Source organism: Balaenoptera musculus, chromosome 5, assembly GCF_009873245.2.
Source record: "Balaenoptera musculus isolate JJ_BM4_2016_0621 chromosome 5, mBalMus1.pri.v3, whole genome shotgun sequence".
Taxonomy (NCBI): domain Eukaryota; kingdom Metazoa; phylum Chordata; class Mammalia; order Artiodactyla; family Balaenopteridae; genus Balaenoptera; species Balaenoptera musculus.
In genome coordinates, this window is record NC_045789.1 from 135,802,849 (window position 1) to 135,828,876 (window position 26,028).

The 26,028-nt window shown below is 36.7% G+C and overlaps 1 protein-coding gene across 2 annotated transcripts in view; it reads left to right on the plus strand.

The window, feature by feature from the left end:
* The window catches only part of NAA15 (N-alpha-acetyltransferase 15, NatA auxiliary subunit), a 77,382-nt gene that overhangs the window by 31,989 nt on the left and 19,365 nt on the right, over positions 1 to 26,028 (plus strand). For both annotated transcript variants that reach the window (XM_036852924.1, XM_036852925.1), the window contains exons 5-14: positions 3,588 to 3,722; positions 4,955 to 5,108; positions 8,509 to 8,628; positions 10,212 to 10,307; positions 10,465 to 10,571; positions 12,584 to 12,656; positions 15,322 to 15,491; positions 16,986 to 17,138; positions 17,694 to 17,822; positions 18,927 to 19,140. In XM_036852924.1, coding sequence (XP_036708819.1) covers positions 3,588 to 3,722; positions 4,955 to 5,108; positions 8,509 to 8,628; positions 10,212 to 10,307; positions 10,465 to 10,571; positions 12,584 to 12,656; positions 15,322 to 15,491; positions 16,986 to 17,138; positions 17,694 to 17,822; positions 18,927 to 19,140 — 1,351 coding nt within the window. The remainder of the gene's footprint in view (positions 1 to 3,587; positions 3,723 to 4,954; positions 5,109 to 8,508; positions 8,629 to 10,211; positions 10,308 to 10,464; positions 10,572 to 12,583; positions 12,657 to 15,321; positions 15,492 to 16,985; positions 17,139 to 17,693; positions 17,823 to 18,926; positions 19,141 to 26,028) is intronic.

Below are 26,028 nucleotides of genomic sequence, written 5' to 3' on the forward strand. Positions count from 1 at the left end.
TGTGTCTCAACCTCTGCCCTGCAAACCGGTTCATCTGTACCATTTTTCTAGGTTCCACATACATGCGTTATTATATGATATTTGTTTTTCTCTTTCGACTTACTTCTCTCTGTATGACAGTCTCTAGATCCATCCACGTCTCAACAAATGACTCAATTTCGTTCCTTTTTATGGCTGAGTAATATTCCATTGTATATATGTACCACAACTTCTTTATCCATTCGTCTGTCGATGGGCATTTAGGTTGTTTCCATGACCTGGCTATTGTAAATAGTGCTGCAGTGAACATTGGGGTGCATGTGTCTTTTTGAATTATGGTTTTCTCTGGGTATATGCCCAGTAGTGGGATTGCTGGATCATATGGTAATTCTATTTTTAGTTTTCTAAGGAACCTCCATACTGTTCTCCACAGTGGCTGTATCAGTTTACATTCCCACCAACAGTGCAAGAGGGTTCCCTTTCTCCACACACCTCTCCAGCATTTGTTGTTTGTAGATTTTCTAATGATGCCCATTCTAACTGGTGTGAGGCGATACCTCATTGTAGTTTTGATTTGCATTTCTCTAATAATTAGTCAAGTTGAGCAGCTTTTCATGTGCTTCTTGGCCATCTGTATGTCTTCTCTGGAGAAATGTCTATTTAGGCATTCTGCCCATTTTTTCATTGGGTTGTTTGTTCCTTTAATATTGAACTGCATGAGCTGTTTATATATTTTGGAGATTAATCCTTGTCCGTTGATTCGTTTGCAAATATTTTCTCCATTCTGAGGGTTGTCTTTCGTCTTGTTTATGGTTTCCTTTGCTGTGCAAAAGCTTTTAAGTTTCATTAGGTCCATTTGTTTATTTTGTTTTATATCCATTACTCTAGGAGGTGGATCAAAAAAGATCTTGCTGTGATTTATGTCAAAGGGTCTTCTTCCTATGTTTTCCTCTGAGAGCTTTATAGTGTCCAGTCTTACATTTAGGTCTTGAGTCCATTTTGAGTTTATTTTTGTGTATGGTGTTAGGGAGTGTTCTAATTTCATTCTTTTACATGTAGCTGTCCAGTTTTCCCAGCACCATTTATTGAAGAGACTGTCTTTTCTCCATTGTATATCCTTGCCTCCTTTGTCATAGATTAGTTGACCATAGGTGTGTGGGTTTATCTCTGGGCTTTCTATCTTGTTCCATTGATCTATATTTCTGTTTTTGTGCCAGTACCATATTGTCTTGATTACTGTAGCTTTGTGATATAGTCTGAAGTCATGGAGTCTGATTCCTCCAGCTCTGTTTTTTTCCCTCAAGACTGCTTTGGCTATTCAGGGTCATTTGTGTCTCCATATAAACTTTAAGATTTTTTGTTCTAGTTCCGTAAAAAATGCCATTGGTAATTTGATAGGGATTGCATTGAATCTGTAGATTGCTTTGGGTAGTATAGTCATTTTCACAATATTGATTCTTCCAATCCAAGAACATAGTTTATCTCTTCATCTGTTGGTATCATCTTTAATTTCTTTCATCAGTGTCTTATAGTTTTCTGCATACAGGTCTTTTGTCTCCTTAGGTAGGTTTATTCCTAGGTATTTTATTCTTTTTGTTGCAGTGGTAAATGGGAGTGTTTCCTTAATTTCTCTTTCAGATTTATCATCATTAGTGTATAGGAATGCAAGAGATTTCTGTGCATTAATTTTGTATCCTGTAACTTTACCAAATTCATTGATTAGCTCTGGTAGTTTTCTGGTGGCATCTTTAGGATTCTCTATGTATAGTATCATCTCATCTGCAAACAGTGACAGTTTTACTTCTTCTTTTCCAACTTGTATTCCTTTTATTTCTTTTTCTTCTCTGATTGCCGTGGCTAGGACTTCCAAAACTATGTTGAATAAGAGTGGTGAGAGTGGACATCCTTGTCTTGTTCCTGATCTTAGAGGAAATGCTTTCCGTTTTTCACCATTGAGAATGATGTTTGCTGTGGGTTTGTCATATATGGCCTTTATTATGTTGAGGTAGGTTCCCTCTGTGCCCACTTTCTGGAGAGTTTTTATCATAAATGGGTGTTGAATCTTGTCAGAAGCTTTTTCTGCATCTATTGAGATGATCATATGGTTTTTATTCTTCAATTTGTTAATATGGTGTATCACATTGATTGATTTGCGTATATTGAAGAATCCTTGCATCCCTGGGATAAATCCCACTTGATCATGGTGTATGATCCCTTTAATGTGTTGTGGGTTTCTGTTTGCTAGTATTTTGTTGAGGATTTTTGCATCAATATTCATCAGTGATATTGGTCTGTAATTTTCTTTTTTTGTAGTATCTTTGTCTGGTTTTGGTATCAGGGTGATGGTGGCCTCATAGAATGAGTTTGGGAGTGTTCCTTCCTCTGCAATTTTTTGGAAGAGTTTGAGAAGGATGGGTGTTAGCTCTTCTCTAAATGTTTGATAGAATTCACCTGTGAAGCCATCTGGTCCTGGACTTTTGTTTGTTGGAAGATTTTAAATCACAGTTTCAATTTCATTACTTGTGATTGGTCTCTTCATATTTTCTATTTCTTCCTGGTTCCATCTTGGAAGGTTATACTTTTCTATGAATTTGTCCATTTCTTCCAGGTTGTCCATTTTGTTGGCATAGAGTTGCTTGTAGTAGTCTCTTAGGATGCTTTGTATTTCTGCGGTGTCTGTTCTAACTTCTCCTTTTTCATTTCTGATTTTATTGATTTGAGTCCTCTCCCTCTTCTTCTTGATGAGTCTGGCTAATGGTTTATCAATTTTGTTTATCTTCTCAAAGAACCAGCTTTTAGTTGTATTGATCTTTGCTGTTGTTTTCTTTGTTTCTATTTCATTTATTTCTGCTCTGATCTTTATCATTTCTTTCCTTCTGCTAACTTTGGGTTTTGTTTGTTCTTCTTTCTCTGGTTCCTTTAGGTGTAAGGTTAGATTGTTTATTTGAGATTTTTCTTGTTTCTTGAGGTAGGCTTGTATTGCTATAAAATTCCCTCTTAGAACTGCTTTTGCTGCATCCCATAGTTTTGGGGTTTTTTTTAACATCTTTATTGGAATGTAATTGCTTCACAGTGGTGTGTTAGCTTCTGCTGTATGACAGAGTGAATCAGCTATACATATACATGTATCCCCATATCTCCTCCCTCTTGAGTCTCCCTCCCACCCTCCCTATCCCACCCCTCTAGGTGGTCACAAAGCACTGAGCTGATCTCCCTGTGCTATGCAGCTGCTTCCCACTAGCTATCTATTTTACATTTGGTAGTGTATATATGTCCATGCCACTCTCTCACTTCGTCCCAGCTTACCCTTCCCCCCTCCCCATGTCCTCTTTTCTTAGAGTAAGTAGATCAGTAAGTAATAAAGGGTACCATGTCTTAACCTTTTAAAAAATTACAAGATTATCTTGGAAGCTTCATTGTGCTTCTTAAGAAATACGTTTTTGCTTCTGTAAAGCTACACAATGTGGATGTTTGAAACTATTTTCTGTTATGATTTTCATCCTTGTGTTACAGATTGCTCAGTGTTGTGGGGTAAATGAACATGATCTTTTTAAGACGCATTTACTTTCATTGTAAAACTAAGAAGTGTTTTTTTTCCCCTCTTAAAGGAAACGAGATATCAATTACTTCAGCTTCGACCTGCACAGAGAGCATCGTGGATTGGTTATGCTATTGCTTACCATTTATTAGAAGATTATGAAATGGCAGCAAAGATTTTAGAAGAATTTAGGAAAACACAACAGGTAACAACCAGAAGTCATACCTAGTAAACTAGGTCTTATTCTTAATATAACTCAAAGAGAGAAGTGTATATAGCCTTACTTTTTATTTGAAATAGTTTCAAACTTACAGAAAAGTTGCAAGAAGAGTACAAAGAACTCCATATAGAAGTTCACTCACATTAACTAATTGTTAATATTTGATACATTTACTTAGTCTCTATATTTACTTAGCTATTTAATTTTTTTCCTGAAACATTTGAGAGTAATTGTAGATACCATGCTCTTTTACTCCTAAGTGCTTTGGTGTGGTATTTCCTAAGAATAACTTTATAGTTGTCAAATCTATAGATACTGCTGTATAGATTATCAAAAAATTAGGAAATTTAACATTGATAGACTGTTATTATCTAATCCACAACGCATATTCAAAATTTACTAATCAGCCTGTTTATATCCTTTCTAGGACTTTTTTTTTCCATTTCAGGATCCAGTTTAGAATCATAACTTACATTTAGTTGTCATTTCTCTTCAGTCTCTTTTAATCTGGAAGTTTCAAAGACTTTCTTTGTATTTCATGACTTGGTAGTTTTGAAGGAGTCATGGCAGTACTTTCGTAGAATGTCCATCAATTTGGATTTACTTGATGTTTCCTCATTATTAGACATGTTATGCATTTTGGCAGGAACTACAGAAGTGATTTCAAGCCCTTCTTAGTTCACCACATTGAGTCACGTGGTGTCTGTTCCATTTGATTACTTGGTTTAAGGTGTGGTGTCTTGCCAGGTTTCTTCACTATAAACTTGTTATTTTTTCCTCTTTGTATTAATAAACAATTGAAGACTTTATGAATAGTCTGTTCTTCATCAAACTTTTCAACACCTAGTTTTAGCATTCATTGATTATGATTCTTGCCTGAATCTACTGTTCCTATGATAGTTTCAAAAGGGTGATTTTTCTGTCTTGTTCCTTCTAGATTTATTTGATATTCTATTCTTAAGTAAGAGCTTTCCTTTCTCCCCTATTTATTTATTATATGTAAGGACTTAATGGATTATTTTATTCAGTGGGTTATAAGTTAATACTGACATTATTTACTTAGTTGCTCCCTAGAAAGATATTTAGGAATTTTTAAAAAATGAATTTTGTCCATCATATATTATCCTTTGACTTCTTGTATGTATTTGAGTGTGTGAACAATTTTCTAATATGAAAACAAAATTCTTACTGTTAGTATTCCTTATATCCATATATAGACATCCCCTGATAAAGTGGATTATGAATATAGTGAACTCCTTTTATATCAGAATCAAGTTCTTCGGGAAGCAGGTCTCTATAGAGAAGCTCTGGAACATCTTTGTACCTATGAAAAGCAGATTTGTGATAAACTTGCTGTAGAAGAAACCAAAGGTATTTTTTTTTAAAGAGTGTAATTTATTCCGGTATTTAATTATGACAAAGAGCAAAACTGAAAAATCTAGTGCTACTGATAGTTTGCATATAACACAACTTCGTGAGTTGATGTCAAAATCTATTTCTTACTCATGCACTTTGAATAATTTGTAATGTGGGAAAATACAGCATTCAACAATGGATATTGTTATAGGAAAAAAATGTGAACAATAAATCATTGAATGAAGTGACTCAGTACAATATTTTCTCTTTACAGTATTTTCAGATCAAAGATACTTAGAGTTGATTAAGACACTGGAGGCAATGCTCAATTTTATAAGACAGAGGATTTTTCTTAGAAACTGCTTATTGGCGAAACTGAATGTGTACAACACATTTCTTTATTGTCAGTAATATATATTGATAAATCAGTCTTTACTAAAGTGCTTCTGGGACATTCCTAGGGTTCTTTATGGTTTATCTGAATGTCTCTCTGAACACAGAACTTGAATTGAAACCAGAGATTCGGGTTTATATGTGTGGATTAGGGTAGGAGGATGGGTAGATCCTTAAATAAAGATCTCCAGTTCTGCCGTTTATTAGAGGGTTGAGAAGAAGGAGTCTTTGTAGTTTTAAAAGTTGAGGAACTGATTATGGAAAGTGAAAGAAAAATAACAAGTAATTGAGAATATGAGTATTTTCTAAGAATTGCCATCTGAAATATTCCTTTACCTTTGTGAGACCAGGCGACTGAAGTTTGTTGGTTTCAGATTTCTTTGGCTTCCCTTGAAGTTGAATACTAGAAAGTGTGGTATCTGTGTGCAGAGTTGGTATAGCCACCATTTGCTTGATGAACTTTTCAGCAGAGGATAGTGCTGCTGGCAAGAAAAGAATGGAAGTCTCAGGCGCCTGGAGCTCATTTGTGAGCTGTAGGTCCAAGACAGCCCTCTCGCACTTGAGTTGATCATCCCTTAGCAGTCTGTTAGTTATAAAGGAGGAGGTTTCTGACTTCTTGGAAAGATCATGAGGTTGAAAAAACTAGTTTGAGTTCCTTCATTGGCTACTAACCAGCTAAATGATGAGGGGCAAGACTTGAGCCTCAGTTTCTTTACGGAAATATGTGACATTGTTCAAAATACTCTTAAGTACATTGTTTTGTTTTATTATTTTTATAACTTTATTAGTGAGGAAGAATGACAGCTCAAGCTGAGGACTCAGAATTGACCCACGGATTTAGCAATTTGGAAGTTACTGATGACCTTAACAGAAAAACGTTCTGAACATTTGGAAGGAGGGTAGTAAAAGCCCAAACAAATCAAGTAGATTTAAACGAGATTTAAGTAGAGGAATTGAAGATAGCATGCATAAATGATGCATACAAGTGGATTTGCTGTATAGGAAGCACCTATAGGGTAGTGGTGTATGGAATGGGTTATAGGACCAAAAGAAGATTTTACAGCATTTGCTTATGCTCACTGGATAATGAGACAGAATATGCAGTACAGTAGAGGGGATGTGATCTAGTGGAAAAGTTGAAAGGTTGGGCTTAGATAGCAAAATGAATAGTTCATCCACAGTAATGAGAGATGGTAGAGTGTATGGGCAAGTAGGTGTGTCGATGTAGTGTGTATTTGGGAGTTCTCTTCTCGTTGCTTCCATTTTCTCAGTGAAATAGGAAACAGAGCCATCAGTTCGTTCCACAAAATATGTTTTGATATCTCCAGTGAATCAGGTATTGGGGACAGGGTATATAAAGAGAATAGAGGGAACTAAGAGTAGATCATCAATCGTTGGATATTCCAGTAATAAAAGGCACTGAGTTGTTGTGGGTGTAGTCAGGATAATTTAGGAATTTCCTGGCGTGGGTGAGTGGGCATAGTTAGGCAGAAAGTTTCATTGTTAATTCTTATACCATCAGTTTCTTCTACAAGGGAAAGGTGGATGAAGATTAAGGGAAGGAAATGTGGATGGGTGTAGCGTAGGGGAGAAAAGTTGCAAAATATTATTTATGTTTTTGGTGAAGGAGGCTTTTGGTTAGTGTAGAGCTGACCGTTAACTTTGGTGCTGTTGACATTTTGGGACCGAGGTGTTGGAGGTGGAAGTCTCCTGTATGTTGTGTAATGTTTAGCAGCATTCGTAGCTTCTACCTATCAGATACCATAGCACCTGCTCCCCTTACTGTGACACCAAAAATGTCTCCAGATATTGCTAAATGTCTCATGGATGGCAAAAATGCACCTGGTTGAGAACCACTGAGGGTATAAACATGAAGAATATGGGCTCATTTAGCCAAATTGCTTGGGTTCAAATCCTGACTCTTAACAGTTAACTATCTGAAAGACCCTTGACAAGTTTACTTATGTTCTCTGCTTTAAAATGACACAAATAATAGTAACCTATCTCATAGAGCTTTGAGAATTGAATTAAGTAATGCAAGTGAAACATTTGAAAGTCACTTTCACTTTCAGTAAGTGTTCATTTTTATTATCTGATAATAGAAAGGGTGCAAGGGTGAAGTCCTGGTTTGAAAATAATACCTTTGGTGAATGGGAGCCCATTAAGGTAGGGAAAAGGATTCCTGAGCAGTGTTTGAGGCCTGTTTGAGTTTGGAGCTCATATATGTCTAGTGAAACCAGTGCCTCAGTCCATTCATCTGCTGACTTCTTTTATGAGAAGGTGTACAGCAAGCAAGCAATCGGGGTGACCCTAGGCCTTAAAACTGGTAAATGAGGGAGCCTAGGTTTTGAGATGAGTTTTCATATTTGGGGCTGCTAATGTCATTCAGGGATGAGATTGGTCATGCAACCCGGAGAAGATAAGCAGTGAGCCTACAGGTTGCTGAAAGGCGTGAAGAAAAGGGAACGGTTTTCCTCTAGGGTTGGAGGGTAGGATTAGTGAGACAAGAAGAAGAAAGTCAAGATAGTTAAGCTTAAAGCAAGATGCATATTTGGTAGTTGGAAGAGAGAAAAAACAGTAGTGGAAAGAGAGACAATGTGGCCATGCTTATGGGCTGCTAGAGCACAATCGTTTCCTAGTTGATTAGGGCATCATAAGGTTAGGGTATTGGATTGGGGCATTAATTTGGATTTTGAAATTGTCCATATGTTGTCAGGAATACTTGAGTAGTAGTAGATGATGGCTTGGTGACTGTGTTCAGTGACCTTGAGAGAATAGCCTGGAGTTAGAAAAATACCTGAATAAATTGAGGATGTGAAGAGGATGACATTTCTACACATGAACTTGCAAAAAGGAGGGACAATAAAGTAACATGGTAAATAGTCTTGTTGAAGGGAATTGAGAACTCAGGAGGATACCAAATCTACCCACTTCCCAATATTGAAGAGGTTTTAAGAGAAAGTTTGAGGAAAACTTAAAGTTACAACCAGAAGATAACTTAATTTAATTTGTTTTTTATCAGGGGAACTTCTGTTGCAATTATGTCGTTTGGGAGATGCAGCTGATGTTTACAGAGGATTACAAGAGAGAAATCCTGAAAACTGGGCCTATTACAAAGGCTTGGAAAAGGCACTCAAGCCAGGTAGCATTGGTTAAAACTTACTCTCTAAGTTTTAATTGCTTCTTTTGTTAATATATATTGTGTTAACTCAGTGAAAATCATAACTAGAAGAACTGGTTAAGAATTGGTTCAGGGACTTCCTTGCTGGTCCAGTGGGTAAGACTCTGCACTCCCAATGCAGGGGGCCCAGGTTCAATCCCTGTTCGGGGAACTAGATGCTATATGCATGCCACAACTAAGAAGTCCGCATGCCACAACTAAACATGCCTCAACGAAGATCCCGTGTGCCTCAACTAAGACCTGGCACAGCCTAAATAAATAAATAAATATTTTAAAAAGAGAAAGGTTACCAGGAGAAAAACTAATTAAAAAAAAGAATTGGTTCAAAATCTGAATATAGAAGTACATTTGTGAACTTCCATTTAATATGGTAGACTAAGCGTTTTCTGAAACCTCTCTTCTACTACAAATTCAAAGAAAGAGTTGTGAAAAGAATTTTAGAAACAAGTTTGAAAAATTTACAAATGCATAGCAGCATCAGAAACATGAAAGGGAAATGTAGAAATGGAGATGTCTCCCCAAAAGAGACACTTCTGTGATAACCTGTGGCTATAGCAGAGTGGCCTGCCAGGGGCAAGTGAATGTTGCCAAGCTGAAAGGGAAGCACTGTTTCCTATGTGGGAAGAAGGATTCAGGTAAACTTGGTCCAGAGACACTCTTCTCCCCAACCATTCTCTCCCATGAATAGGACCTACTTGTGAGGACAAGCCCAGAAATGTGTCATCTACAAAAAGGCAGAGTCTTTAGCCAGGATGATCTAATTTGAAGCGAAGTTTCCCACAAGACTGATAGTGAACTATTCCTGGTACTATTCCTGGTATAAATGTGAGAGAAACCTTGTACAAAGAATGTCATCCTCTGTAGTAACACCAGCATTGGAAAGGTAATCGTCAGTGCCAGCCAAAGGGAGAGTAGAGATCATAGAGAAGCCTAAGATGAAGAGAGGCAATGAAATATGCATAGTTAAGAGAAAGTGCCTGTTAGGAATCTGGGAAATGAAAAACCTACTTCTTGATGTGACATGAAAATCTTAATAGATTAAATATAAGAGGGGCCACAGCTGAGGAAAATTAGTGAAGTGAAAGATTGAACAAGGAAAGTTCTTACCTGAGAGTAAAAGAAAATATAAAAGAAATACGGAGAAATGGAAGATAGAGGATAAATCCAGAAGCTCCAAGATAAATCAAAGGAGAGGAGTTAGAGGAGAGGCTGAAGAGAATACTAGAGAAGCCATAGGTGGAAACATAATAACCGAGCCTTTCTTGGAACTACAGTAGAGCAGGCAGATTTTGAAAGGCCACCTAAAGCAGAGCAGGATAAGGAAAATTATGTATTTTATATGATTATAGGTTAAAATATGAAAATATTAGAAGTATTCTAAAATGATTGTTGATATATTTAGGTGGTTAGATTATGAATAATTTTTCCCATGTTCAAATTTTCTGTTTAATATGGTAATTTTTATATATTTTCAGAAATTTGTAATTTTCTAGAAAAATATATGTTTTAATTACATATGAAAAAAAAATTTTTTTGGTTTGCAGCTAATATGTTAGAACGACTAAAAATTTATGAGGAGGCCTGGACTAAGTATCCCAGGGGATTGGTGCCAAGAAGACTGCCATTAAACTTCTTATCTGGTAAGTGAGAATAACTGTGAAGGAATGAAAATGGTGTTATGATATACAGTATCTTTCCTTGGTTTTAAATATATGAGTATGCATGTTAAGATTTTAATGTATGCATTTTTAGAGTTGTCTGGGTACATGTAAGTCAACAGGAGTTTTTTCTTCCAAGGTGAGAAATTTAAAGAATGTTTGGATAAGTTCCTAAGGATGAACTTCAGCAAGGGTTGTCCACCAGTCTTCAATACTTTGAGGTCTCTATACAAAGATAAAGAAAAGGTAAAGCAAAATACAATGGTTTGGTTTGGTTTTGTGTTTTGACTATCATTTCTTTGCTCAGTATTTGGAATAATTGATCTTGGCTACCTGTGCACTTAGTGTACACATTGTGAATCTGCTAACAGTCTTCCTAGCTTGCAGTTTAAATGCTTCTGTGCCTCTTATTTCCTTCTCATCCTCTGCTCTCTTTAGCTGAATAAATTACTGCTTATTTGTTCTGTCTTTTGTTTCTGATGTGTACTTTTTAATGAGTCGGTACAGGGATGAAAATTTGGTAAGGTAGTGATTTCTTCAATATTTTCTCTAATTCCTGCTCATGGTGAAAGCCAGAAGTGATTTTTTTTTTTTTTTTTTGAACTAAGTTGAAGCTTAGTAATCTTTCTCCTTTTTATTTGGTAGAAAAAATATTCTGTCAGAGGAGTTTGTTTGCTGTCCCAGTAAGTTAGCTTACTCTTTCAGCTGTGTATTACAATATTCAAAACGCTCGTTAAAGGGTGTTTAATCTTTTTTTCTTTGGCCGCACTGCATGGCATGCGATATCTTGGTTCCCCAACCAGGGATCGAACCCATGCCCCCTGCAGTGGAAGCATGGATTCTTAACCACTGGACCACCAGGGAAGTCCCAAGGGTGTTTTAATCTTAATTTAGATTATTTTGTTTATAAGTACAGTGGCATCAGACATGTTGGCTGGGTTTAAAAAAAAAACACCTTAAAGGTGGGACAGATTAAACGTGCTAAATAAACATTTAAACCTAAAGCATATAAAAGGCGCTTATCTGCCAGTCTTTTGTTGAGAGGTCCAAGATATGGTGGGCTTTATTGATGACTGTTTCACCTTTCTTCCCCCTTGATTAAATCACATTGATAGAATATGGTATTTTACTTCTAGTTTTGATACAGTGAGAACGTGATGCTTGTGAAGCAATCTCGATTGTAGAATCATATATATTGTTATGACTTTTCTCTTTATGGTTGTCTTTTTAAACCTAAATTGGTAAAAAATGTCTAATTTATCTTTGAGTCTTTCCATGGTATTCGACTTAATAGAAGCAGTTCTTTCTTTTTGTTCTCATTTCTTAAGTTTACATAATATTGAATTAAATTCTGCAGTGATGATAATGAATGCAACTAATTCAAACAGGTTTGGGAAAATAAACCTCTTAGTAGGCATGTAGCTCACCTTGTGGGAGAAGAACATGGGTGCACCAGAATAACCTAGCTGTGGCCGTTCAGTCCTCACAATTTTCTGAGGTGATGGAGAGAGCTGGTGTTAACCTGTTGAGTCAGTTAAGTTGAGGTCATTTAAGAGAGCTTCTGTAGTAACAAATTCATTATAGATGGATTAAGCAAAGAAGGGAATTAATAAATTAAAAGTATTCACAGATCTCTTACGAAGCCAGGAGTAAGTAGTACAGTCATGACTCAGGAGAGACCAGAACTGGGACGGCCACTCACTCTCCTGGATCTCAGAAACCCACCCTTGGCGCCCTGCTTCTGTTCTACTGATGCTTTCCCCTTGGTGATGAAATTGAGAGTGGATGCTGTCGTATGCTTGCGGAATTTCTCTTTTTACACAGTATTTAATTCTTGATTCCTGAAGTGCAAATGTTAACTGTGAGTGTTATTTATGTGAATTGAGGTAAAAATGAACCAAGATAAAAATCATCCCTAACATTACCTCTTTCTGTCCAACCTTCTCCCGATTTCTAGTTCAGCTTGATGCTTTATTTTATAGCAGGGAAAGGAGTTGCCAGTAAGTTTTTTGGAAAGTTTTGCCTTAAAACACACCTTCATAAATGTATGGTTTTAAATTTTTATCCATAGGTTAAGAGATTTATAAAAAGGTTTGTGTGTGTGTATGAGAGGGGGAGAGAGAGAGAGAGAGATAGGTGGAGGGGGGAATCGGAATGTTTATTTAGCCCTCTAGTAGTAAATAACACATTTTGCACAAGCATAGTAACTATATATTTATTTATTTTTATTAAAGTGTGCTTGTGTGTTTGTACTCTAGGTGGCAATCATAGAAGAATTAGTAGTAGGTTATGAAACATCTCTAAAAAGCTGCCGGTTATTTAACCCCAGTGGTAAGTGCTCAAGTTTTATGTTTTAAAAAAATCTTAAAAAACTTAATATGTTGTGAAATTCTTGACCAGAAGGTCAGTATTGTTCATTATTTAGTCAGTAAGCTTAGTATATTTAAACTTTTTTTCCCTTTAAGATGAAGGTGCATTAATGTACACATTATGTGAAATGTACATTGGTAAGAAGATAATAACAGTAGCTTATTGAAGAAAATTTTATGTAAAATTTAAAACACCTGCAAAACTAGATGTAATAGTATGATGACACTCCATTTACCCGCCACTCAACTTCAGTAGTTTTTACCTCATGGCCAAACTTATTTCATCTGTATTCTTACCTACTTCCCTTACTCCCATGTTATTCTAAGACAGATCCCAAACATCACATCATTTCATCCATGAATATTTCAGTATTCTAAAGATTATAACCATAATAGCATCACCATACTTGAACATTAATACTTTCTTAATATCAAAGAAAAAAGTCCATGCTTACATTTCCAGGTATCTTGGAAATAGCATTTTTTCTCTTTGTTTTTGAAGTTTGTTTGAATGAAGATACAGGCGAAATCTATACTTTGAGTTTGTTTGATATGTCTCTTAACCCTTTTTTATAAATCTGTAGGTTTTCCCTCTATCTTCTCCTCTTCCTGCAATTTATTTATTAAAGAAGTTAGTTTTTTTTCCTTGAGTTTTTCTATAGTATAGATTTTGCTGAATATACCCATATGGTGTTGCTTAACATGTTATTTCTCTGTCCTCTGGATTTGTTATAAATTGGTAGTTGGATGCAGAGTTGTGCTGTCTAGTATGGTAGCCATTAGCCACATGGGGCTATTAAAATTTTTTTAGTTAAATAAAAAATTTAATTAGTTACACTAGCCACATTTCAAGTGCTGCTCAATAGCTAATGCAAATCTAATGCCTACCCTATTAGACAGGGCAGATCCAGAACATTTCCATCATTACAGAAACTTCTAATGGAAAGGTCTGACTGCAGGTTTGATGAGATTTGATTTGATTTTTTTTTTTTCCTTTTTGTTTTAAAGACAAAGGGATGAGCAAGATTATTTCAAGATGGTGGTGTGTTCTTTGATCAGGAGGCATGAAGTATTTGTTTCATATGTTAAGAACTGTTAAGAATTATAAGCTAGTGATATTCTACCATTCATTTTTTATTATCTTAAAAAGAGACACTATCTGTTATCTGCTTATGCAGTATTTCAGTTTGTATAGAAAAAGCAAGATAAATGCTGCTTTTTCTCCCCTACCTAGCCTACTTTTTTGTTCTTTACCAGTTTTCAAAATAATGAATTGGTTTAGTAGCATTCTTCAAAGATGGCCAATACATGTTTTAAAGGTATTATTATGAATTCATGACTTTAAACATATTTGTAGTTTCAAATGGTTCAAGCCTTCACATACTAGGATAGTAATTGATAGCTTCCTTGCAGTTTGGTATGACAAAATATTCTAGCTCATCTTGTATACTGCCCACAGCAGACATGTAATCAGTTGTTTTTCCCAAGGAGCCCTGTTTCCTACAGTGGGAAAGCCCAGTATGGGACCTGGGGTGCTTATTGCTATTGAGTTGATCACTGTTTCTAGGTCTCAGATGAATTTAAATAGTACTTTTTAGAAGGCGTTACCATGGTTTCATTGGTTAATCATCATGATGTTCCTTTGATTATCAGCATTTTCCTACATATTTTACAAATGTGGAAGAGGTTCAATGACATGCCCAAGAATATGCAGCACTTTAGTTGCAGATCTATCAGAACGGGAGTTGGTGAGTTCCACTCCTATTGTTTGTCCACTGAGCCATCCTACTTCTACTAGGATAAAAATAAGCACTCTGTTGCTTTCTTTGAAAGCAAATAACAGTTCTTAGATTTTAGAAATTTGTATTAAAAAATCATTTTTTAATGTGTGGGTTGTATATTTAACTTACACACTTTCTTGTGAGTATATAAAAAATAAAATTATGAACTAAAATACAGAATAAGTATTTTTACTCATCTCATTTTCTGGGTATAATTTTTATTTAACCTAAATTATGCATTGTTGCATATTCAGAATAATATTAAAATATATTAAGAATCTTATAATCACCAAAATTCAAAATAACCACATCACAAGTATATTTATGTATAGTTTGGTACATTAGCTAGAAACCCAATTAAGCAGTCATGCCTTTCTTTTTTCTTTTTCTTTTTTTACCATCACATTAATGGAAATTTTCTCTTTATTTTTTTTTTTTTTACCCTCATACATAACATCCTGACCAGTATACTCATAGTTCTAGTACAGCTTGTCATGTCTTCTCCCTCCACCCCCAACCCTCCCCTCCCCCTCGCTCCCCTCAGTTTTCTTTTTAGGCAATTTGTTATAGCTTTGATCTCATTCATCTGCCATGTTTACTATATGAAGTTATTACTATGCAGGACATTGTGCTAGGAGCTATAATGATACAGAGCAGAAAGCGTGGTCCCTTCCAAAGATTTTGTAGGGTTAGAGCTAGTTGCATAACCAGATGCATAAATCACATGGTTTGAGCTGCTTCCCTTGTTAATAAAGATAGAGCCACTTTGAGGTGGCTAGTCTGTTACTAATATCTCTAATGACTAAGCTTGCTTTCTTTCCTCCCCCGCCCCCCCACTTTTCAAAGACGATGGGAAGGAAGAACCGCCGACCACGTTACTTTGGGTCCAGTACTACTTGGCACAGCACTACGACAGGACTGGGCAGCCGTCTGTTGCTCTGGGGTACATAAATACCGCTATTGAAAGTACACCCACGTTGATAGAACTCTTTCTTGTGAAAGCTAAAATCTATAAGGTAAAAATCTTTTCTCCTCTTTTCTTAACGACGCAGTGAGACACAAATTAAGAAAACACATGCTATAGAGTCTGAATGCGGTAAGAGAAATGGCGTATTTGATAGCTCGCAAAACATGGAGCAACAGATATAGTACATTTCTCAGTCTGATTACTTTGAGACTTGTCGTGGTCATGCTCATTTGCTCACCCATCTATATCAGTTGATGTACAAACACAAGTATACATATATACATATGGTCATTCATATATATGGTTGTTCATACACGTATCTGGTTATTTTCTTGGTTTTAAGTAGCAAGGCTATAGATAATAAAAAATAATTACATTTGCTGCGAAATGTTTGTTTCTATTAACATTTCAGTAAGCTCATATATATCAGTATCTGGTAATCTTAAAATGAAACTGAAGATGTCTACTATGAATTCTACATATTACCTCTTTGCCTCTTCAACTTCTGGGTCTTGCTTGAGAAAAATCATCTTAAAATAAAGTTACTGCTTTACTATCTTAATACAAATACAATTTAGTAATAAAAGCTCTTGGGGAAGAGATTGTAAACCAATAATTCATTTACCAAAAAATTATGAAATTAAGTAATTTTTTTGAAATTAATTTTTTTATTTATTTTTGGCTGCGTTGGGTCTTCGTTGCTGTGCGCAGGCTTTCTCTAGCTGCGGCGAGTGGGGGCTACTCTTCATTGCGGTGCGGTGGCTTCTCTTGCTGCGGAGCACGGGCTCTAGGCGCGCGGGCTCAGTAGTTGTGGCTCGTGGGCTCTAGAGCGCAGGCTCGGTAGTTGTGGCACACAGGCTTAGTTGCTCCGCGGCATGTGGGATCTTCCCAGACCAGGGCTCGAACCCGTGTCCCCTGCATGGGCAGTTGGATTCTTAACCACTGCACCACCAGGAAGTCCCCCAAGTAATGTTTTAAAAGCACTTTTTTAAAGCCAAGTAAGGCTCATTAGTTTTGTGACCTTGCCGAATGGACTAGTTAGACGAAGTAGAATGAGGCTCATTGTCCACCAGTGGTCCTAATGTAATGTTTCCATGGTTCTTGTGGAGTAGAGATTTGACCATCCTTTTGCCTTTTATGACCTTTACATTAAATTATGTTGTTCTGGCTTAAAGATTTTGATTATTATTTATTCTTTGATTCAACAATTATTTTTGAGCATTCACTATGTGCCAGGCACTGTTGTAGTGTGTAGTCAATGAGGTTATAACAGTAGACAAAATTTTTTAAACAAATCTTTACTATCAGAGAGCTTATATTCTACATCGCCAGAAAGGTATCAGAACTTATATTTCTGATAAGTTAGAATGTATGCATTCTGTAGAATGTATGCATCTACATTGATTAGGGTCGTAAGAGACAGAAGATTACTGTTTCTTCCATTTGTGTTTTAGTTATTTATGAACAGGAAACTAATTACTTGCATAGTAAAATTAGCATACTCTGACTGGTTTATTTTGCTTTTGTACCCTGTTATTATTAGCATGCTGGGAATATTAAAGAAGCTGCGAGGTGGATGGATGAGGCCCAGGCCTTGGACACAGCAGACAGATTTATCAACTCCAAGTGTGCAAAATACATGCTAAAAGCCAATCTGATAAAAGAGGCTGAAGAAATGTGCTCGAAGTTTACAAGGGTTTGTACAGCTAGTTTTCTTGCTTGTGAATAAATAGTTCATACTTGTATACCTTGTTTATTTTTCAAAGTTTACATCTGATATTTTTAATATCAAGACAGGATTTTAATTAAGTTGCCTTATCAGAAAAAACTGAAATCAATATTAGTATAAAACATCATTTTTTTAATATGGTTGTGCAGTGGGTTTTTAAACTCTGATTTATATTGATGTATGTTCAATTGAAATTTTTAAGGGCGAAGGGAACTAATATTAATTGAACATCTGCCGTGTGTTACTGTTCTGTTTCTTATGTTACTTTCCATCCCCAATTATGTAGACCTTCTGATTAATCATTTACAAGGCTATATATGTATATTTTTTTAGTGGTTAGAAATACAATTCTAATTTCTTTCACATATTAACTATTCCCTCTTACCCTGAGAATGGTTTAAAAAATTAGAAAATTATTTTGAAAGAATTCAAACCAGTTGACCATCTTTCCTTCTTAAATCCTATGGTGGAATAATGTATTTGATAAGAAATTGTCTTTGAGTATGTGTGCTTTTCATATAGGAAGGAACATCAGCGGTTGAGAATTTAAATGAAATGCAGTGCATGTGGTTCCAGACAGAATGTGCCCAAGCTTATAAGGCAATGAATAAATTTGGTGAAGCACTTAAGAAATGTCATGAGATTGAGAGAGTAAGTACCACATACATAAAAGTTTCTCATTTCATTTTGTTACACATTGAAAGTTTTGAGGTAATCCTATAGTTTTTTCTTTTCTCTCACCTTATAATGTATAGTAAGTGATTTCTAAAAACCAGTGTTCATATTTTTCAAATTTTATAATGGAGATAATATAGACTATATTAAGCAGACTTCCCCATTGTCTACTCTTCCTGCCGGAATTCTTGTAAGAAACTTAAGGGAAAGTTTGTATCTTGGCTGTGTTTTCATTGATTTCTGAATGTTTCTGCTTCTTCATTAATACATACAAAGCTCATTAAGCTATCCCAGAAAGCTGTTGATTGGTGGTGCCTTATGCCCTGATAAATATTATTTATAAGCTTTGAAGCCTTTTCACAGTATTTCTGTAACCTATGTAATGCCTCATGTTATGATAAATTTATTCTTTTCTTAGTCCTTTTCACTTCTGAGTCATTTCTATCACTAGTAGCTGGCTTTCATTTTTTGTGATTTTCATATATAAAAATAATTTATATAATTTCATGCTTGTTCTGTTATTAAGTCGAGAACCCCAGAGCTTAGTTGAAATGTGTTAGCTTCTGGTTGCTTGACTTACTCACTGATTGATTTCTCTCCCACATACCAGCATTTCATTGCATAGAATTCAGATTTGTATTCTCAGAAAAATTACCATATACTGCAGTATTAAAATCCTTTGCAAATTGTTCTAAATATAAAGACTGAATGTTTAACATGTAAATCTACTGTACTGCACTATTATGTATGCTAATAAATTCTGTTGGATTTGTCCTGATAGCTTTACTTAAGTATGATTAAGGAAGGAATAAATATATATATTTTAAAGCATTGTGTTTCCTTTCATTCAACAAGTAATTCAGTGCCTTATGTATGCCATTATACTATGCTAGGTGATGGCCAATTATATTTGCTTATTTGATATGCAAAGTATTTAAATTGAATTATTGTCATTTTTAATATTCTAAAATTTTACTGATTTTTTTCATGCCTAGGAAACAAGTAATTCCAAGGCTTTCATTTTTGTAGTTTCTTTGCTATTGCTATACTTCACTGTAATAAAAAAGATAATTTTGTTAGCATTTTATAGAAATCACTGATGACCAGTTTGACTTTCATACATACTGTATGAGGAAGATTACCCTTAGATCATATGTGGACTTATTAAAACTAGAAGATGTACTTCGACAGCATCCATTTTACTTCAAGGCAGCAAGAATTGCTATAGAGATCTATTTGAAGCTTCACGACAACCCCCTTACAGATGAGAATAAAGAACGTGAAGCTGATACAGGTATAATAAAGAGTTCTTATTGTTTCTGTGGTATGTATGTGTGTACTTATGTTTTTGTGTAATGTAGATTTTTCCCGAGCTTTTTTTTTTTTTTTTTTTTTTTTTTTTTGGGCTGCGTTGGGTCTTTGTTGCACGCAGGCTTTCTCTAGTTGCAGCGAGCGGGGACTACTCTTCGTTGAGGTGCGCGGGCTTCTCATAGCGGTGGCTTCTCTTGTTGTGGAGCACGGGCTGTAGGCGCGTGGGCTTCATAGTTGTGGCTCACGGGCTCTAGAGCGCAGGCTCAGTAGTTGTGGCGCACACGTGGGATCTTAGTTGCTCCGCGGCATGTGGGATCTTCCTGGACCAGGGCTCGAACCCGTGTCCCCTGCATTGGCAGGCGGATTCTTAAGCACTTAGCCACTAGGGAAGTCCATTTCCTGAGCTTTTTATTAAGCACCTTGTGGGACGATGTTATACATGCTTTAAAAAATGGTGATGACTGTTTTGTGAATTTTTCTAAGCAGCAAAAGAAAAATACCGTTTACTTTAGTCTTTCAAAAGTTAAGCAAGAATTTAATTTGTAACTGATCATTAGCTTTTAAGGAGTTGAATTTCATGAACTTTACATTTAATATCTGGTTTACCCAATACTATAAATTGTTAAGTACAATACTATACTAATTTTATATTAGTGTTGGAACTCCACATTAGTGTTGGCCGTCAGTATATCTAGTTATTTCTCCTTTTAGTAATAATGAATAATTAACCTACTAAAAGGTAAATATTGCTTGAACATTAAAACCCAGCTTAGAATTAAGCCAGTAAAATTGCTCAATGATTTACCATTTGACCAGTTTTAACATGCCATTTTTATAGCAAGATGTCAGGATGTGTAGGAGAAGTCCTTCCTTAGTTAATTATTTGGGAAAGGATCTCAGCATAAAAGTGACCTAGGAATGTAGAAAGATAAAAAATTAATTGTTCATCCAAATATTTTGTGACATTTTCATGGCAAAAATGTTACAGGAGTTGGGACATAAAAACTGTGTCAGATTTTTTTCTTCAGTCCTGAGCTTATGCCTCTCCTGAGGTTATGTTGGTTACTTTCGATACTTCCTCCTGCTAAAGACCTTTGGATCTTTCTGTTAATTTGTTGTTAAATTATATTTCCTGTTGCCTGAGAACAATTTAGAACTTTCTAAGGTCACATATAGAAACCCTTATACAGATTTCACTTGAATCTATCTGTCGTCGCTTCTTCAACTGGCAAGAAGATGCCAATGAGAATCTACAGGACAATTTATAATTGAAGCTGAGAGCAGTGATCCTCTGGCTTCTTTTGTTTACCTTCCTTTTTTTAAATAAATAAATAAACTTATTTATTTATTTATTTATGGCTGCGTTGGGTCTTGGTTGCTGCGCGCTGGCTTTCTCTCGTTGCGGTGAGCGGGGGCTACTCTTCCGTGCGGTGCATGGGCTCCTCATTGCGGTGGCTTCTCTTGTTGTGGAGCACGGGCGCTAGGCACATGAGCTTCAGTAGTGGTGGCACGCGGGCTCATTAGTTGTGGCTCGCGGGCTCTAGAGCGCGGGCTCAGTAATTGTGGCTCACGGGCCTAGTTGCTCCGCGGCATGTGGGATCTTCCCGGACCAGGGCTCGAACCCGTGTCTCCTGCGTTGGCAGGCGGATTCTTAACCACTACGCCCCCAGGGAAGTCCCTGTTTACCTTCCTGTTCACTCTTCCTGCCTTCCACCTCTTCTTCAAATTATGCAAATAATGCACAATTAACTCTTAACATACAAAGTTGAAACAACTTAGAAAAATAACTAGCAAACGTGAAAATCCCCTTTCCCTTTTCTCCTACCCACAGGCTATCTTCTTTCAAAGGGCTATCCCTATGAAATGTTCAATTTCCTTTGTGCACAATTACCATTTTCAGAGCTTTATGTGCACACATGCTCTACACACACCTTTCAGGGTAGTTCTTGTGGTGGTTTTGTTCGTTTTATTTTTGTAGCCCATAAATGGGATGATATGATTCATAGTGTTCTGAAATTTATACTTTTTCCCCTTCTTTTTATAGTATTGTTCCATGTCTGGGCACAGCTAATATCATCATCAGTCATTTTAATGGCTATGTGGGAATCCATGTGGGTCCCCCCCAACCCCTTACAGTGTTACAGTAAATGTCCTGTAGGTCATCATTATGCACATATTTTATTATGGATTGTTAGAAGTGGAAATTGCTAGGTCAGAGAGTATGAGAAATGTATAAAATTGCCTTCCATAAAAGGTTTTTATTACCACCAACAGCGTACTGATATTTTATTTTATTGCTAACACTGAAAATTGTCCATCCTTTACATTTTTGTTACTTTGGGGAGAACATCTAATTTATAATTCCTAGATTTTTAAGAGTGGAACACCTGCGTACGTTTTCATGTGGCCTTTAGGTTTCTTATGTGAATTGCCTGTTCATATCTTTTGCCCGTTTTATTTTGAAACTTCTTGGTTCGTAGGAGTTCTGTACATACTCAGGACTGTAATCCTTATTTATGTGTTGCAAATATTTTCTTCCTGTCACTTAGGTCTTAACCTTTATTTACAGTGGGTGTCTTTCTTTATGTAAAAGCTTTAATTTTTCTGAAATCAAAGTTTTTTAGTCTTTTATGGCTTCTGGGTCTTGCTTAGAAAGGCTTTTCTCCTTCAAAATGTAAAATATATTTATAAATATCTTCTATGTTTTCTTATAATATTGGCTTTGTTATTTTTACATTTGGCTGTTTAATCATCTGGAGATAATTTTTATATGTGATGTGAGGTGGAGGGTAGCTTTTTTTATCCCCACATAAAAGACTGCTGACTCCTAAATAGTACTTATTAAATAGGTTGTCCATATTCCCCACTCTTTTAAAATGCCACTTTTATCCTGAAGTAAGCTCTGAGAAAATACTTTGGTGGGTTGTGGGCATGGTGTCTTGTTCTCATATATATTAAAACTTACTATAAAGACACAGTAAAACTATGTTGTATTGACATCAGTATACGGGTTTCTCTGCTTATCCGTTTTTCTCTTCTTAATCTAACACTATGTCTTTCGATTTTTCTTGGTTTATGTTAATTTTTGCTTATGTAAGAACTGTAGAGTTAATTGATCTTCCAGAAAGTTTCTTTTGGAGTTTTAATTCGAATTGCATTTAACATATAGATTACTGTTTGGGGATCAGGAGATCTTAAACAACATTGAGTCTTCGCATACTAGAATGCATATATCTCCTATTTACTTTTTAGTGTAATTGTTGTGTTATAACTTTAGCAGATTTACTCTTTGCATTTTCCTTACATGTCCCCCTTTCCCATTACAGTATTCCAAATGAATATTGTTACAGCTTTTGTATGTTGGTATCCTTATTGAACGTTGATATTAGGTTTAGTAGATTTTTCAGTTGATTTAAAAAATTTTTCTATGTAGGCCGTTATATTAATCTGTAAGCAGTTTAAGTATTTATACCTCTTTTTTTCCCCCATGCCTTATTGCATTGGTTAGGGTTGCTGAAATAGTGCTGATTAATAGGAACAGTAGTTTGCTTGCTGCCTTTTTTTTTAGACACAGTGCTTCTAATGGTTCACCAAAAAGCTTGATATTTATAGCAAAGATCTTGTAGGTACCCTTTATTTGCTTGAGAAGTTATCTTTTGCTTCTCATGTTTTTACCCTTCCAGTAAACTTAAGAGTCTTCATATGGCCAGATTTCTTTTATTTTGCCTTCTTATGTGTATGTTAGTTTGGCTGGGTAGAGTAGTCTAGATTCAGATGTTATTTTCTGTGTATACACATATACCTGCATATGTTCACATATACCCAAACCCAAATTTTTTAAAAAAAGATAATGTGTGGGGCTTCCCTGGTGGCGCAGTGGTTGAGAGTCTGCCTGCTAATGCAGGGGACACGGGTTCGGGCCCTGGTCTGGGAGGATCCCACATGCTGCGGAGCAACTGGGCCCGTGGGCCACAGCTGCTGAGCCTGCGCGTCTGGAGCCTGTGCCCCGCGACGGGAGGGGCCGCGACAGTGAGAGGCCCGCGCACCGCGATGAAGAGCAGTCCCCGCACCGCGATGAAGAGTGGCCCCCGCTTGCCGCAGCTAGAGAAAGCCCTCGCGCGAACCGAAGACCCAGCACAGCCAAAAATAAATAAATAAATAAAAATAAAAGTAGCTATAAAAAAAAAAAAGGAATTAGGACAGTATTTCTAAAAAAAAAAAAAAAAAAAAGATAATGTGGGCTTCCCTGGTGGCACAGTGGTTGAGAATCCGCCTGCCAATGCAGGGGACACGGGTTCGAGCCCTGGTCTGGGAAGATCCCACATGCCGCGGAGCAGCTGGGCCCGTGAGCCACAATTACTGAGCCTGCGTGTCTGGAGCCTGTGCTCCGCAACAAGAGAGACCACGATAGTGAGAGGCCCACGCACCACGATGAAGAGTGGCCCCCGCTTGCCACAACTAGAGAAAGCCCTCGCACAGAAATGAAGACCCAACACAGTCATAAATAAATAAATAAATAAACAACCCCTCTCTTCAGTTTAAAAAAAAAAAAGATAATGCAATATTCTAGTGTAGTAGAATTTTCCTTTGGCTCCTCCTAAGCTAAAATTTTGAGTCTCTATTAAGTTCACACAAGTACTAGGTAATTTATGTAAACTTGAGACAGTGCCTATCCAGATAATTAGTGCTAAATTATGTGAAGCAGGATTTGGACTCTTAATGTCTATATTAATTTCCTATGTGGATTCCTTTCTCTATCTTGGTATGGCAATTATTGTGAACTGAGTTGAGTCCTCTTAAGGCAGTGACAGGTATTACAGAATAGGGTCACAAACTAGCCTATGGGCCAAATCCATACTGCAGTTTCTTTTGGTACATGAAGTTTTATTGGGACCTAGCTAAGCCCATTCATTTACATACTGTCTGTTGCTGTTTTTGTGCTATGACAGCTGAGTTTAGTTGCAACAGAGACCTGTGGCTTGCAAAGCGAAAAATATTTAGTATCTCGCCTGTTGAAGAAAAAGTTTGCTGACCCCTGGTGTAGCATAGTGGAAAGAGAGAGCTTAGACTTTGGAGGCAAAGTGAAGTGGATTTACATCCTTGCTCTGCCTTTTACTATCACTCTGAGTCATTATTTTTCTTCTGAAAACTCAGTTTTCTGATACATAAAATAATATTATGAGGTTGTGAGATTGTTAAATAAAATAATGTGTGTATTGTATCTAGTCTTGCAGTAAGGATGCAAGTGGTAGCAATTATTTCACACATCATTAAAAGGCCAGAATTTATGTGGCCACTCACGCAGTCTTGTGTTGTAATGTAGGATGTAATTTTTAGTTCTTGTTTGAAATTTTCTTTTCTAGTAGTAAGGAATTCTTTACCAGGAAAAAGAGAAACAGGTATATATTTGTTTTTATCTCTTGCTGCATAATAAATTACCCCCAAATTTAGCATCTGGAACCAACCATTTCCATAGGTCAGGAATTCAGAAGCATCTAGGTGGTTCAGGATCAGGGTCTCTTAGGAAGTGGTAGCTAGGATATTGGCTGGAGCTGTAGTCATCGGAAGGCTTGGCTGGGGCTGGAGGGTCCATTTCCCGGATGGCTTACTCGCGTGGCTCTTGGCAGGAGGCCTTAATTCCTTAGTCTCTCCAGAGGGTGTCTTGAGTTCCTCAAGACATGGCCACGCTAGAGAGCCAGGAGGAAGCCATAACACCTTTACTGTTCTCTTCTCTTGACATAACACCCTGCCACTTCCTTTACATTTTAATTGGTCGAGTGGGTCACCAGGTACAACCTATACTTGAGTGGGAAGGAGAAATCAAAGAATTTGTGGACATATTTTTAACTGCCATGTTCTGCATTCTGGACACAAATTATTTACATTCTTACATGCAAAATATACTTGCCCCTCTCAAGGCCTCCATAAGTCTCATCCCATTACAGCATTAGCTCAAAGTCCAGATTGTTATCTTGTGAATGAGGTTTTTTGAATATGGTTCTTTAGTGTAGCTCTTCAAGCAGAGTTCTTGATAGGAAATCCTGTGAACCAGTATAAAGTGGTGAGAGAGAGGTTAGGCACACACTGTAGACACAAAGGGGTGGTGAGTGGGGAACGGGAGGCACATTGGAGTTACTGGTTCATGTCAATTCTCAAGTCCAGTTGGGTCCAGGTTAGCAGTTCTTTGATGAGGACTCGAGACCTAGGAATAATTCTTTATGGATCTTGGCTCTGCCCTCTGGGTTCCTGGTTCTACCTTCTGAATCCTTCTTTTTTCTTGAAAGTTAGCATTTGTCTGCAGCTAAGTAGTGTCTTAATCTGCTTCCAAAACTTGGGGGTGGGGTGTCTGAAGACCTCTTTTCATTTTATACTATGTTCCTTTCAGTCCAAGTTTCTGTGTTTCTACCGTTATAATTCTCTTTTAAACTTCATGGATCTTTTGTGAATCTCATTGAAATCCACATGCACAAGTATCTTTGTCTACTTTGAGATTTTGCTGAGAGAACAGAACTTCTAAGTTTCTTAGAAGGTCTGTTGTGTGATTGAGAGGATCTGTGGATCACACCCTTAAAATTTTTAAGAGAGCCTTTGTTTGACTAGTAACTAAGGCACCATTTTTCTGAATTCTGAGTCTTAACAAAAGATTTTAAAGCCAAATTCTCTGCTCTCCCTTTTGACATGTTTTCCTGGCAGTGCCCTGCGTTTGATCTTTGCTCAGCAGCCATTTCTGGAGAGGTTGAGAATTTTCAAAACCCTCAAGTCCCTGCTCCTTCCTTTAGTTTCTTTCTCTTGCATTTTTGCTAGAAGCAGCAAGAAGAATCAGGTGCCATCTTCAAACCTCTTCTCCACCCTCCCCCCACCCCCCCATGTT